Below are 16692 nucleotides of genomic sequence, written 5' to 3' on the forward strand. Positions count from 1 at the left end.
GGATAAAGAAAAAGTGGTGTGTGTGTATTTATATATATATAAAAATCTATGTTATATATATAATGGAATATCACTCAGCCATGAAAAAGAATGAAATCTTGCCATTTGGAATGACATGGATGGAGCTAGAGAGTATAACGCTATGCAAAATAACTCAGCAAGAGAAAGACAAATATGTGATTTCACTCATATGTGGAATTTAAGAAACAAAACAAATGAGCAAAGGGGAAAAAAAGAGAGAGACACAAATCAAAAAACAAACTTAAATATAGAGAACAAATGGATGGTTACCAGAGGGGAGATGGGTGGGGGAATAAGGACTGAGGAGTGCACTTGTCCTGATGAGCGCCAGGTAATATATGGAAATGCTGAATCACTGTTTGTACACCTGAAACTAATATAACACTGTATGTTAACTAGAATTAAACAAAAACTTTTTAAAAATTAAAAAAGAAAATAAAGTTTGTGAGGTACAATCATTATGGAAAATTTTTGGCAGTACCTACTAATACTGAAAATACCCGTACACTATGAACTAGCAATTCCACTTTCTGGTATATACTCAACACAAATGCTACATTTGTTCACCAAAAAACATGCTTACTAATGTTCATAACAGCATTATCCATAATTCCCAGTAATTCAATACCCAAATGTAAGATCTAAAAAATCAAACATCCATGGATAAATTATGGTATATTCATACAAGGGAATAGGATACTAAAATGTGAATGAACCACAACTATATGCAACAATATGGATCAATCTCACGAAGTTCAGAGAAAAAAAGTTAAGACATTAGGTAGTATACTACTACTTGATTCTATATCCCTAAGTTCAAATATAGGCAAAACTTATGGTGTCAGAAGTCATGATAGTGGTGACTTGGTGGTGACTTAGTGGTGGTTGGTGACTGAAAGTGTTCACAAACAGGCCTGCTGGGATGCTAATAACATTCTGTTCCTTGATCTGTATTCTGGTTACATGAGTGTATTCACATTGTGAAAATTCATCATTTACGCACTTTTCTATGAGTTACATCTTAATTAAAATTTGCTGTTAAAGGAAAACAAAATCGGGGCGCCTGGGTGGCTCATTTGATTAGGTGTCTAACTCTTGATTTCACCTCAGGTCACAATCTCAGGGTCAGGAGATGGAGCCCCACATTGGGCTCTGTGCTGGGCATGGAGCCTGCTTAAGATTCTCTCTCCCTCTCCCTCTGTCCCTCGTCCCCACCTCTCTCTCCCTCTACAAATTAATTAATTAATTAGGTGCATGCCCATTTAAGGTTATAATACCTTCATGGTGGTTTTATCCTTTTATCAATGTGGCTACAGTTGACATGTATAGGGTTACACCAGCTTTCCTTTTTTTTTTGACTGAATGAATTTAGCCATTTTTTTTTACTGAATTCTGGGTGAATTTAACAGTGGCAGACCTGCACTAAAGTAAATACTAAGGAGTTCTTCAGGCAGGAGGAAAATGGATCCCAAAAGAAAGTATTGCAGGAAGAAATACAGAGCATGGAAAGGGCAAATATGTGGAAAATCTAAATGAATATTAAATCGTACAAAAATATTGTCTTATATTTAAAAGCTATGATAAACTAAAATACACATCAACAATCATACAACAACAGAAGGAGATATATGAAGTTAGAATTTCTATGATCTTTGCATTGTCTGGAGAGTAATACAGTAAGTAATTTATATAGACTTTAATAAAAATTCAACAATGCATGTTGTAAAGTAACTACTAAAAGAATAGTAAAGGAATGTACAGCAAGCCGGCTAATGAAGGAGAAAATTTTAGCAATTAAAAAAATTCTTAACCAAAAAGAAGGTAAGGGAGAGAAAATGAATACAGACCTGGCAGGACAAATAGAAAGCAGATAGTAAGATGGTATATTTTTAAACCCAAGTAATTATATTAAATGTAAACAGAATAAGGAATCCAATTTAAAATTAATGATCATTATATTACATAAACAACAAATCCAAACTATATCCTGCTTGTAAAAGACACACATTAAATGTAAGAATACTAAAAACTTGAAAGTAAAATTATGGGAAGGAATATACCATGCAAAGATTAATCAAACAAAGCTGGTGTTTAAAAAAAAAAAAAAGGAAAGCTGGTGTAACCATATACATGTCAACTGTAGCCACATTGATAAAAGGGTAAAACCACCATGAAGATATTATAACCTTAAATGGGTATGCACCTAACAATATAGCCTCCATATATAAGTAAAAATTGATAGAATAATGCATGAATCAAAGAATAACAAAGAAAATCAGAAAGGTATTTCAATCCAATGATAATAAAAATGTGATATATCAAAACTTCTATTCATCAAAACATACCATTAACATGAAAAGGAAAGCTACAGAGTTGGGAGAAGATATCTATAACATATATAACTGGCAAATGGCTTGTATCCAGAATATATAAAAATCATAACATATAATAATAAGAAAAGACAAAAAATATAAATTGATTAGAGGTTACCAGGGTCTGGGGGAAATTGAGAATGGGCAGTTACTGCTTAATGGGTACAGAGTTTCTGTTTGTGTGATGAAAAATTTTGGAAATAGTGGTGATGTGAATGTAATTAATGCCTTTAATTAAATGGTTAAAATGGTAACATTTATGTTTTATAAGAAAAAATACTACTGAGGGTTGCTGGTGGGGAGGGGTTGGCTGGGTGATGGACACTGGAGAGCGTATGTGTTGTGGTGAGCGCTGTGTGTTGTTTAAGACTGATGAATTACAGACCTGTACCCCTGAAACAAATAATACATTATATGTTATTAAAGAAAGAAAGAAAGAAAGAAAATACTAGACAAATGGTCAAAAGACCTGAACAGGAATTTCACAAAAGAGATATCATCATGGCCAATAAAAATATGAAAAGGCATTCAACATGATTAGCCATCAGATAAATGCAACTCAAAGCCATTATGGAACATGTACCATAACATACCTGCCAAAATAGGTAAACTTTCCTTTTTTTTAATGACATTCCCAAATAGTACAGTGGATGTGGTACAACAGACACATTGCTAATAAGAAAGGTAACCTGAAAAACCACTTTGGAAAACTACTTGGCAATATCTACTAAAACTTAAGAGACACATGGGCAACAACCCAGCAATTTTACTAGATATATACCTACCAGAGGTGCATACATATATTCAAGAGAGTTTATAGTGGTATTATTTAAAATAATAGCTAAAACTCCAAATACATATGACCATCCACAGCAGGCTGGGTAAACTAATTTTGGTATTTTCATACAACTGAATACCATACAGCAATGAAAACAAACTAATGCTACAGGCAATAACAAAATAGTTTATCTCACAAACATAATTTTGAACAAAAGAAGCCATACACAACAAACATATATTGTAAGATTCTGTACATACAAAGTTTACAAGCAAGCAAGCCCAATCCATGGTGATAAAAACTAAGACAATGATTATATATGTGGAAGACCTGTAGGCTACTTGTTATGCTCCTTTGTCCTCAATCAGATTGGTGTTTACATGGTTGTATCACTAATGATTTGTGCACTTTCCTGTATGTATGCTGAACTTCCAAAAAAAGGAAAAATTTGTGAAAAAACCGGGGAAAGTTCAAGAAAATAAGTTTTGAGAAGGAAATGTCAAAAGAAATTTTTTTTTAGAAGAAAAGTGGCCAAAGATTGAATTAATACAATATACCCCAAAAAAACGTTTAAGAGATCCTGACCAACATTTCATTACCAGGCTATCATCACTAAAACAAAAAAACCTCTTGAACTCTCATGCAACTAGATGAAATGTGCTTAAACAAAAAAATACTACTGAACTCCTACACAACTAGTTGAAATTTGCTTAAATTGCTTAAAAATTTGATAGGACATTTTCTTAATATATTTTCTTTGTATGATGAGGGCAATACCAGCAGCAAAACAGAACAGGGTGTCATGGAATGTCTATCCCTCATACATTTAAAAATCAATAGAAAGCCTGTGAGATATTGACCTGAGAAGGGCAAAGGCTGAACCAGATAAGCCCAATAAATTCAATGCATGAATAAACAAATCTTACCTGTTTTACCACTCAAAAGTAACTACACAGAAGTTAGAATTAGGGAAAATATTACTAGCTTTCTCAATTAATTTGCATTGCTTTATATAAATCAGTATTTTTCTGGTCCCTAAAGTATTCATGATCCCATGCAACAGTCTGAAATACTTAGCCAAAACCAAAAACCATTTGCCCAGTGATATTTAGTTTTCATCTCTTTTGTTTGGTTAAGACATTTTATGAGCGTCTCATAAGAGTGTATTTTATCCACATGCTGTAGTGCAGAGCAGTAATGAAAATGTATGTTTACAAAATGGGGAACTATTTCAAATGTGGTTGATCACCAACATTCTGCATGGTTCCGCTGCAGCTTTAAGGACAGACACCTCTAGCCCAGAGTATCCATAAGACTTATAAGAGGAAGGCCATGATCACAAGATTTCTCCAAATGAGTTCTTGACCATCCACATACCTCAGTCAATCCATACTTGACTCTAGGCCACATTTCATTGACCTCCCTTCATCTCCCGTATATCCAAATTGATATCCCAATATAGGCTGCTCTGGCTTCCGTTCCCAGGTATCTCACCCTTCTGATAAACAGTGTGTACAGACTGCTCTCTCTTAACCTCTCTATTCAACGTGGCTCTAAGGTATTCATTACATAACTGTTGAAAGGATGAGCAAATATACAGACAGTGGTAGACATGCCAATAAAAGCAAGATACCAAAAAGAGATACTTCATAAATCTAACAAAGTTTGAACATCAAAAATAAGTAAACCTTTTATTATTTCAATTCTTCTTCCATATTAAAGACAAAACAACCCCAGTTTCAACAAGCATAACCAGTGCTGAGCTCCTTAGGGATATGTCTGATTGTAGGACTGGGATGAAAAATAGACATCATAAGCCTTAAAGCATTTTGTAGTGCCAGAAAGTGAAGATGTGCTCAAAAACACAAAAGGATGGCTGCATGTCAAAGGCACACAGGAGAGTGACTGGGTGGCTCAGTCAGTTAAGCGGTTATGTGGCTGCCTTCAGCTCAGGTCATGATCCCAGGACCCTGGGATGGAGACCTGCATCAGGCTCCCTGCTTCTCCCTCCCTCCCTCTGCTGCTCCCCCAGCTTGTGTTCTCTCTCACTCTCTCTCTCAAATAAATAAAATCTTAAAAAAAAAAAAAACGGAAGAAAAAAAAAGGAGGGACAGAGGAGCCAACCTGAAGGAGCTCCCATTGGCCACAGTTGGAACAATCTGAGTAAAAACAACATGGTAATGAATAACAAAGTATAAAATATTCACAATGCCAGAATGATGTAAATAAATAAGTAAACGGGGGAGAAGGGAAAAATCTTCCTTACAGAAGAATTCCAAATATATTACGCAGTAATATAAAATTATATTAAAATTAAATAATAATAATAGTAATTCATCCCTCCTGGAGGAGGCCCCCTTCTCCAATGCAGGCTGGGCTTAGTGACTCCTTTCCAAAGAACAGAGTATAGAAAAAGGTAAAAACAGTAACTACTTAGGTGGAGAAAACTGGCAAACAAAGGTGCACATCACCAGTGGTGCTTCTGTGGATATAATGTGCCCCAATCCTATGTGATGAGAGGAGCCTTCCCCTCAGTGGTAATTACTTGCCCAACACATAACCCCAGTCTAGTCAAGAAAACGTCAGGCAAATCTAAACGGAAGGACAGTCTACAAAACCCCTGACCAGTACCCCTCAAGACTGTCAAGTCAGGGGAAACAAGGAAAGTGTAAGAAATCACAACAGACCAGAAGAGACTACGGAGACATGAGGACTAAATGCAATATGGTATTCTGGATGGGATTCTAAAACAGGAAAAGGACATTAATAGAAAAATGAAGTCCAGAGTTAACAGTTCTAAATGAAGTCTGGAGTTAATAGTAATGCGCCAATGCTGGCTTCTTAGTTTTGACAAAGACCCCACACTAGTATGAGATGTTAACATTAGGAGAAATGGGTGGAGTACACAGGAATTTGTGCTAACTTTGCAACTTTTCTGTAAATCTAAAATTATCTCAAAATAAAAAGTTAATCCAAAAAACCCACTATATTTGGCAATAGGCAATATTTTCCTCAAAATTTTAAACAAATATCTGGAAGAGAATAGTTTCTTTTTTCTACTTAACCAACAGGAGGCAAATGAAAAACATAATACGGCTCTGATGACAGTATTATGAAAGTGGGACGGGAACTGTTGCCATCTTACAGAATTTATGATGCAGGAAAGTGATTCTGACCTTACAAATAAAATAGGCAGAGCGTGACTCGTCATCTCTTACCGACATATACTCCTTGGTTAGATTGATGATTGTTTTCTTCTAAAGTTGAGTCAAAATTCTTGGTGAGGCTATATTGTTGGCTTCCCAACAAAGTCCCAACTTACTTACATACCCATATCTGTATATGACTAAACTCCCCTGTTTTCCTTTGCATAGGGCAGAAAAACAGATATAACCACAAAGCATCATTTCAAAATTTTTCCAAAAACGTCTGTGGCTACTCCCACACAACCCAACACAACTAGAAGTACGCTGGAGGGTAAATTGGAGTCAATAGTGACACCAATCTTACTGAGTATGGCTAAAATATCTTAATTTTGCAAATGACCATCTATACATATTGTGTGCAGGGGCCTGTAAGAGAACTATGTAAATGAGTGGGCTCAGAGTTGAAGCTTCATTAGCTGCATGGTAAACTTATCGATGTGTTTGTTTTATTTTCTCTTCTTCAATGACTAGAACTATTTATCTTTACATTACTCATGGAAACTTGAACACTGCCTTCACATGGTAGGAACTCAATGCATTTTCTTTTTTAAGATTGTATTTATTTGAGAGAGAGAGGAAGAGAGCACAAACTGGGGGAAGGGGCAAAGGGAGAGGGAGAAGCAGACTCCCTACTGAGCAGGGCGTCCAACGCAGAGCTTGATCCCAGGACCCCAAGATCATGACCTGAGCCAAGTTCAACCGACTGAGCCACCCAGTCGTCCCTGCATGTTTTTAAAATTGAATTAGCCCAACATATTGGGAGATACTGTACAAATGGAATAATTCTTACCTATTACTATACCTGATGAGACATCTCACCAACCCCTAATACCATCATTCACCCCCAAACTCTACCCTGGACACATATACATAAATCTCAAATATTCCTTTCATTTAATGATCAGGATGTTAACACTCAAGAATTATACCAAGAATGAACAAGAATTCATGTTTTAAAACATGTCTTTGCTATTTCAACCTTCTCCATAAGTATTTGTTTTCTCTTTAAAATCAAATAGGTATTATTTCAAGACCATTTCTCCCACCAAATTAGCATGAAACTTACTGAGAAGCTTGACTGATCATGTCCTCTTTTCAAATCCCAAACAAAGCCCAAATGTTCCCTATACCAAGGGATGCCTTTATTAGTATGCACCCAGGCTTTCACTGTTCTTCCCAGGAAAACCTATTACCAATCTAAGATTATTTTAAATCAAGATGCAGTCATAATTTTTAAAATGTTCTTTATACATCTAACATTAAAGATACATCAAAGATTTTGAAATCAAAATCTGAAGTAAGTTATTTTTGTCAGATTGGTATTAAGGCCTAAGAGGCCGTTGAGACCATACAGCAGCTCTAAGCTCTAATACTATTGTTATTAATAATTCTCTGTGGCATCCCAGGAAAAAAAAAGTTCTAATCTTGCAAAGGTCTGGAATATAACCTAAATTCCATCAATGACTACTTCCTAAATAACGTGTATAATAAGATGAGTTCCAAATGCCAGTTAGGCATAGTGGTGATGAAGAGCAGGCTGTATATGCAGAGCCTGAGTGTCTTTAACTCGTTAATTAAAGGTGTGAAAGCAAAAACTTCATCAACCTGCATATAAAAAACTTTTATCGAACAGTAAGGTTTACTATATGTACATAAATATTAAGGAAAATAAAAATGTTGTCAAACACCTAAGAAGAATCATAAGCCCTCTTGATTCTAAGCCATGTTTCCTTCTGTCATCACAGAAATACTTGATAAAATATGCTGCTTAAGACCCTATTTCGTAATTTAATCATTTTTACTCTTAAGATATACTCTAAAGAACTAATTTTTCCTTTTTCTTTACCTCCTTCAATCCTATATCACACTGCTTTCATGGCCATGTTAGTATATGGCACTAGATTATATCAGAATGCTAAATAAAATTGCTTGTTCTTCATTGTCTTCTTCCCATTTTGGTCTCATCTCCATGCCTCCCACATCTTTCACCATTTTCCTATTTCTCTTATGGGTATGTCTAATTTAATTCAAAGTGAATATGAACGTTCTGGATGTAGCAACACTGTTAAAAGTAAACAAGAACTAAAATCAATTACTACTACATTCACCCCCAAAACAAGTCAAGAAAGCATGTGAGGGGTTATTTCTTTCTATGGGACTAAGGGGAGCGATACCACCTGTTCATTCAACTCAAGAGCAGAGGGAAGAGTGGCCAGCGCAAAGATTCACTCACTCAAGGATTACAGCCAGGATCCAATTCTCCACACTGAACACAATCCTGTGTACCACCCATCATCCACTAGACCTGTGGTTCTCAACAGGGGACAACTTTGCCCAGAGAAAACTTGGCCATGTCCAGGGACTTTTTGGATTGTCATGACTTGGGGGAGGGGATGGGTAGTTACTGGCATCCAGTGGGTAGAGACCAGGGATGCTGCTAACATCCTACACAGGCATAGGCCAGCACCATCCTGAATTATTCAGCCAAAAATGAGAATGAGAAACCCTGACCCAAACCTTTGTGTTCCAATTTTTAATAAAAATGCAGAACAGCAGGACCACAGGCACCATGGTGGTGCAAAAGGACACAGAATTAGGGGAGAAAGGAAACTAAAAATTACTGAATATCTGCTACATAACAAGCCTTGCTTTAGTCACTTTACATGCATCGTCTCCCTTAAACCCTCTCGCGTGAAAAAGTGATCTATTCTCATTTTACAGATGAGAAGGCCGGACTCGGGGTGACTGCATATGCAGAGCTTAAGTGTCTCTAACTCATTAATTAAGGGAGGTTAAGGAAGTTATTCAAGGTCACTCAGCTAGGAAGTGGAGGAATAAGGACCCAAATTCAAACCGAATCTGTTTATAAGCCTAGAGGTTAAAAGACCTGGACTTGATTCAAAGTCACCACTATGGATTTAAGCAAGTCCCTTAACTTCCCTAAACCTCCATTTGGAAATAAATCAATGGATAAACTGTGTGAAAATATAAATAGGATTGTATGTTGTTGCCAATCAACACACAATCCTATTAAACATTCTACAGTGAAAAAGTACTTCTTAGAATTGAGGCATCATGATTACCATTTTTCCTTAAAAACAGAATTTATACATGTGTACAGTACTAAATTACTCAGCATTTTTAAGAATCAAGATTAAGTGTTCAGAAGACACTGCCTTCTGCAGCCATGCAACTACTCTTAAACCCTAGGAGGAAATAAACTAACGTAAGCAACATTTTAGTATGAACTTCCTAAGATTTTTAATCAATCAAGCCTAAAATGCTCAAGACTATCAACAACTTTGGTTGGGCTCTCTCAACAACTGGTAGCAGAGATCATGATCCAAACTAAGGAAGAAGAGGAAGGATTATAAATTCATTACCGCTACACATTGAGGTCAAGATAGTATCACTCATACTAATGATACAAAATAATAATAACAATAAAAATTGATTTCAATATGAGATTCTGATTTTTTTTTGACTCTCACCAGAATACATGAGTCTTTGACAACTAAACTACTAGTAGGTCCGTAAATATAACTTAAACCACACTCTTCTGGGATAAAGTTCAGGAGAAAGAATGTAAACTCCTGTTTGTTTCTTCCAGAGGTCAACAAACATTACCAATGCTGCTTCTAAAGAGGATTGCACACAACCATTTTTCCCCTTGAAATGCCAGATTCCAAGGCATGGTTTTGCCATATTTTATAATAAATGTATCTTGGCATATCATGTTAATATGTTGTAAGTAAATTATAATACCAAGTATTTCCCACTAACATTGTCCAAGTTTAAAAACAATAAACACATCGGGGCGCTTGGGTGGCTCATCGTTAAGCGTCTGCCTTCGGCTCAGGTCATGATCCCAGGGTCCTGGGATCCAGCCCCTCATGGGCAGGAAGCCTGCTTCTCCCTCTCCCACTCCCCCTGCTTGTGTTCCCTCTCTCGCTGTGTCTCTCTCTGTCTAAATAAATAAATAAATACAATAAATACATCAAATAAACTAAAAACGATTTGAAATCAAATAATTTGCAGAGAATTATGAAGAATAGATTTAAGTAAATAAAGTTCTAAAATGTGTTTACCCGACACACACACACATTTTAATGTTCTGGGGGAAGTGAAACAATTGATAACTAAAATCTTGAATGTTTTTTATTTTAATCAATTTAGATAAGGATTTGCATTAAATGTCATTTTACTGACTAATGAATTACATCTTTCACCTTAAGCATTTTGACACTTCCATCAACTTTCTAAAAGTGAGGGCGGATTATTTCTCTATGTTTTTAATACACTTGCCTCTCAAAAGACTGAATTATAAAAACTGATAGGAGAAACCTATTATCAATCCCCTCATCATCACTAAATCTCTGAGTAAGCCACAGCTACATAACGTGTAGGTGATAATCTCGAAGAATTTACGTTAGACAATAACCAAACTGAAATCCATTTTATCTGGTTTATCTGACATCCTGTCAACTTTTGACTTGACAAGGCCGTTTTTTTTTTAAATCACAACAAATTTTAACACGCAGATAAATAGTAGTTATTTTATAACTTTCAGGAGCTAGAAATAATTATTTCGTCTCCTCCTGTTTCTCCCAATTCTCCTCAGGGCTTTTTATATTTCCAAACCGAAAGAATTTGTTGCCAAATATTTAAAAATACTATTAGCTGACTACTCATTCTGAAAGGTATAATTTTCCTGACAGCAGAATTAACTATCCTTGACGAGATCTCACGTGAACCTTTCACAGCACCTACCACATCCCAAGTAAATAGCCCTGGCATGTAAGTATGTATACATAGCTTATCATGAAAAGGACCCAACCCACTCCATTTCCCCCAACAAGACGCGGGCAGCTCTCCTATGACAGTCTGTACAATTAACCAGCACCTTAGGCAGGTCCGCGGCCCTACTGGGGGGCGCAGGCCCGCCCGGACCCTCCCTTCACAATCCCTCTTTGTGCCGCTGCCGGCCCCCCACCCCCTGCTCCGACCTACGTGGGGCCCCGCTAGACCACAGCGCCAGCACCACCACCTTCCCCACGGCCCCCGCCCGCCCCAGGCCCGGCTCCTCCCGGGTCTCCCTCGGGAGGTGGGCGTTCGCGGGGCGGAAGGGCAGGGCCCAGGGACTGCGAGGGGAAAGGGGGGCCGCGTTGGGGGGTCCTCCTATCGGAGGTGGGGGTCGCGCGGCTGGAGGGCAGGGCCCAGGAATGCGAGCGAGAAAAAGGGGCCGCAGGGGGTCCTCCTGTGGGAGGTGGGGGTCGCGGGGCGGAAGGGCCCGGCCCGGGGCTGCGAGGGAAAGGGGGCCGCGGCCAGGGTTCTCCGTGGGGGCGCAGGTCGGCTGCCTCACCCGCAGCTGGGGGCGGCTCTCCCGCGTCGTCGGGCGCCAGGGTGACGGCGCCGTCCCTCCAGACGCGGATCTGCGCGGCTGAGCGCACGCGGCGACGGGGCTGGCGGCGGCCAGCGTCCGCGGCGCGCAGGGACCCGCAGCACTGGTAGCACACGGCCCACGCCTGCTCCTCATTGATGGGCTGGTTGTAGAGCCGCAGGATCTCCTCCAGGCTCAGCGCGTCCGGCGGGCCGCCAGCCGCCCCGGGGTCCGGAGGCCCCTCGCCGCCCGTTGGCTCTGCCCGGGGCTCCCCGCCGCCCGCCGGGCCCGCCGGCTGAGCCATCCCGCGGGTCGGCACAGCGCTCCGCCGCCGCGCCGTGTGCCGGCGTCTCTTCAGCTCCGGAGCATCGTCTCGGCGCGCCGCCGCCTCCTCATCCACGGAACCGCCCCGCCCAACCTGGCCGCGCGCGCCGCCGTGGGGGGACCAGGCGAGGGCCCGGCGGCCGTGGGCGAGTGAAAAGCGGCGAGGACGCCGCGGCCGTCCTGACCAGGCCGCCGCTGCCGCCAGCCCGTAGCGACGCGATGGCGTCCGCCGGCCCCGCCCCGCGCCCGCCGCGCGCTCAGTGCCGGGGCTGCAGAGCCGCCCCGGCGGAGGTCCGCACGACCGAGAGCTCGGGCGTGCGCTCCGTCGCCAAACTGACCGCGCCGACCGCAGCCATTCCTCGCCAAGCTGGGAGGCCACTGGCGCTGGATGCCCCTGGAATTGGCTCGCTGGGAGTCTAGTTAGGAGCTCGAACCCAGCCTGGAGCAAATTCCTAATAAAGGTCTGTGAAACCGCTCCTTCTCCGGCTCCCCCGGCCGCCCCGCCTGCTCCCGCCCACCGTCGGGCTGTCCTCTGGGCGCGGGTCCTGCGCCTCTTTCAAGCCTCCACACGGTTTCTCCTGACCAGCCGACTTCGTACTGCGCCCGGCCTCGCCCCTACACCATCCGCCGGACCCTCCTCTGCTCTTTTTGGGGTAGCTGTCGCCATCAATATACCATATAATTTACTTAAATGTATTATTTATTGAATAGGCCCTCCCATCTTCATTGTAAGCCCCGTGAGGACAGGGACTTTTTTATGGGTTTTGCTCACTGACTTCTCCCAAGCGCGTAGATCAGGGCCTGGGATACAAACATGTTGTAAATAATTTGTAGACATTAGTTTCAGCGTCCTTCCGGATTCATTTTGTAACGTTTGTACAACTCCTAAGAACGTCTCCAGTGATCACACTCATCATAGTCCTGATAACCCAGTAAATTCAGACGTTGTGGAATTAATATCACAGTGGCAACACTGAACTGAGGGCAATAAGCCATAGAATAAAAGAAATACAGCACTCCCCAGAGCCTCGCTGACTTCATTAAGTTATACAGTATAATTCTTAGATAAAATAATCACTCATTGGCAAATGAGTTTAATTGGTAACTTTCCACTCTGAGGCTAGTCCTGTGTAAGAACCTGACAGAGCTGAAAGTATCCACCAAATAAGAAATTTATAACCACGAATTAAACTTGTAAGGCAGTTCTGTGTGTAGTATTAGATCTCACACTCTTAACAATTGCATCTTGCAGTAAAAATTACAAGGGTCTCTTATAAATGCTTAAGATATCACACTAAATACAGCAGTAGTGGGGGAGAAGAGAGAAAAGCAAAAGGATGTTTTTAAAAAGAGGAATTGAAAGGGGAGAAAAAAGCTTCTCCCTAGTCACCTTATTATAATTTCACTACAAGAGATACAAAAAAACCCCTTAAGTAACATCAATTATAGGTTCATAATCCCATTGTAAAAATGCACTCTGTGTGCCAAAACCTTGAGAAGAAAGGTCTAATTCCTTAAATGAGATAGGATGGATATAGATATGTAGATACATAAAACCTCTTGAATGAAAAACTGGGAAAAGATACCCAAAATTTGCTATCTTAAAGGTTTAGATTTTGTGTGGATTTTGAAAATACAGAGGGCTTTAAAACAGTTTGAACGATGCAGAAAAACAGCTAAATGTCTACTCCTAGGAACAACACCACCATCTCCTGGCCTTATAGGATATTGCTGTTCCATTGCACTTTGACAGCTACAACAAAAATCAATTACATTTTTATGCTTACCTTCACGCCCCCTACAAAACGCAAGTTAAATTAATCAACTAATGAATCAATGAGCCAGTCCCTTGCTACTCCTGGTACAGGGTAATAAATAAATCTCCAAGTAAAGATAACAGTGAAGGGAAGAAGGAAGGGAGTGGAGGTGGAGAAAAAGAAAAATCCAAATTTTACCTGAAAAAAAAATTTTTTTTAAAGATCCTATTTATTTGACAGAGAGAGACACAGCGAAAGAGGGAACACAAGCAGGGGGAGTGGGAGAGGGAGAAGCAGGCTTCCCGCGGAGCGGGGAGCCCCATGCGGGGCTCGATCCCAGGACCCTGGAACCATGACCTGAGCCGAAGGCAGACACTTAATGACTGAGGCACCCAGGCCTCAGTTATTGTTTTTAAAAGATGTATTCTTTAACACAAATTCACAACAGAAAGATTTTTTCCTTTCCTAAGTGATAATTTTTAAACATACATTTTGGGAAGAAAAACATTATGGCATTGAATCACAGGAAGGTTATATAAAATAGGGCTTTTTTTCCCCAGATACTACACTCATGACTGATATACTGTATTTAAAGTAAATTTCTTGCCTTTGAGAGCTTATATGGAATTAAATTGAGGCAAGATGACAAGCACAATGTTGTTTGATATATGCAGAAAAAGATAAATCTTAAAAATCCTAGCTATCCTCTATTAAAAATCTATTTTATAACCTGAACACTTCATACATTTTTGTACAAAGACAGTATAATTTTTATATGATTTTCAGAACCCTTTGAAATCTTGATTAGCCCCACGTATGTCATCATAAGACTCTGAGAAAGTGACTGTGAATAACTCAAGACTATCAGGGGTCCAGATATTCTCAGGACTCAAGCAGGACTGTGGAATAACTTGGAATAACCTTCCCATTTTCTCATTTTCAATTCAAATTCAAAGCTTAGAATACCTTCTTATACAGTGTATTTTGTTCCAATTTCTGTCATTGATTTTATTTTTTTATTCTTGGCTTCACCACTTAAAAAAATTACTCCATATATTAAAAATGTCTGATAATTCAAATCAACATGTAAATGTCTTTTTCAAAGTGCTGTTAAGATCTGTGAAAAATAGTGGCATGTGTTACTCTGAATATGATTTTAGTTTTCATTGATTTTGTTGTTGCATTTATTAAAAATGGAATCCTTGAAATTTTTTATCTTATATTTACTTATCATTTTTGCAGAATAAATGTACTTCATGCTTCATACTCTGGACGTGCTGGCTGAGCTGCTCTGAGTCTTTCAGGGAGCAAGGCCTTCAGGGAGTACAATCTGCCTGTGCAGCCCAAGCTTAATCCAGTCACTCCCAGACAATTGCTCCTAAGAGGCACATTCACCTAGAAAGTGCACCAAAAAGGAAAAAATAGAACAGCATATTTTTTTCAGTGGCATAACCTAAATTTTCATTGCCCACAATTATAATGCTTTATAATTTTAAAGTGATAATTTTATACTTTCAAAGTGCTTTCTTCAGTTGTACAACTTGAAGGTCAGATATTACTATCCCTATCTTACAAATGACAAAATATAGGACTAGTAAATGAAAGAGGTGGGATTGGAATCCAGGCCTCCTGACCAGCTCAGCTCTTTCGGCTACTTATATCTCTCTACATTTGCACAGAGCAAGAAAAAAGTCCTCATACTTCATTCCTCACTCCAGCAAGCAAGAGTAGTACATAAAAAGCAGGTGCTTTAAATTTGTACATACCACTACGATCAACCAAACTTTTGATATTTTAAATACCTTGTGTGAATGATGTGACACCCCATCTCCCTCCATTGGTCCTTGTGAGTTCACTGGCATTGGGTTTCACCATAGTGGTGATCTCCCCATAGTAATTATCTTCAAAGTGATCTATAATAACTCCATCCCCATCAAAGAATTGCAAATTATCACTCCCCTAAGAAGGCTAATTCCATCAACAATCTTAAATGAAATTTGAAACTCATCTCTTGTAATTTCAATAACCAAACTAAATATTAACCCCAAATCTTTAAAATTAGTCATGAAAATTAACATGTGACCTCATACATAGAATCAGAAGTACAAAGACCAGATAAGAACACAACAAAATTGGATTCCTCTGGTCTGTAAATTTGTAAAAGAATTAACTTTTCTATCCAAAGGCAAAGATACTGAGAAACATTTAGAAAATACCCATGAATGCCCTTTTACTAAGTGGTACCCTAAACCAGTGTTTTCCACAACATATTCATTCTGTAGCATCTAACATATTCAAAATTTACCTATCCTACCTTGATGAGATCAAGTTACATACCCACTGATAAAAACTGAGAAAAAGTAGAGGAACAAGGCAAAATATCTGAACAGTAGCATATCAGTATGTTCATGAAGGATTTTGGAAAATACTAGGTCAAACAATAGTCATGTTTCACTTTATTAATGTGATTCTCCTTTGAGCAATTATTTTTAAACCAACAAGGAGAGATAGTCTTCTGATTCTGAATATAAGTGGAATTATTAGCTTCAATTAGTAAAGAAGATTTGATTTGGAAAAGACCTCATAGATCTAAATTTGAGGCCAAGCCACTATTTTACACTTATAAAAATTTGTGTCTGCAAGGTTAAGTGACTTACCCCAAATTACCGACAGTTGCCAAAAGTACTTCAAATATACTTCCTTTAACATAAGCTTTCCAGATCCTGTTTTTTAGCCATATTACCTACTTCTCATCACATTGCAAGTTAGGATAAGCAGTAGCTTATTTCTTAATTCTAATGGAAAATAGGAAACAATACAAGGCACGAAAATATCTTTATTTGATAGCAAAATT

General features: G+C 39.2%; 1 protein-coding gene across 1 annotated transcript in view; it reads right to left on the reverse strand.

Annotated features, from left to right (window-relative positions):
• SPIRE1 (spire type actin nucleation factor 1) overlaps window positions 1-12061 on the reverse strand; it is a 208912-nt gene extending 196851 nt beyond the window's left edge. The window contains exon 1 of the mRNA XM_028089379.2: window positions 11740-12061. Within this exon, the coding sequence (XP_027945180.2) occupies window positions 11740-12061 (322 nt within the window). The remainder of the gene's footprint in view (window positions 1-11739) is intronic.
• Between the last annotated feature and the right edge of the window lie 4631 nt (window positions 12062-16692).

The sequence above is a fragment of the Eumetopias jubatus genome, unplaced genomic scaffold, assembly GCF_037043125.1.
Source record: "Eumetopias jubatus isolate StellerSeaLion01/CBP00866 unplaced genomic scaffold, mEumJub1_p1.0 scaffold_16, whole genome shotgun sequence".
NCBI lineage: Eukaryota > Metazoa > Chordata > Mammalia > Carnivora > Otariidae > Eumetopias > Eumetopias jubatus.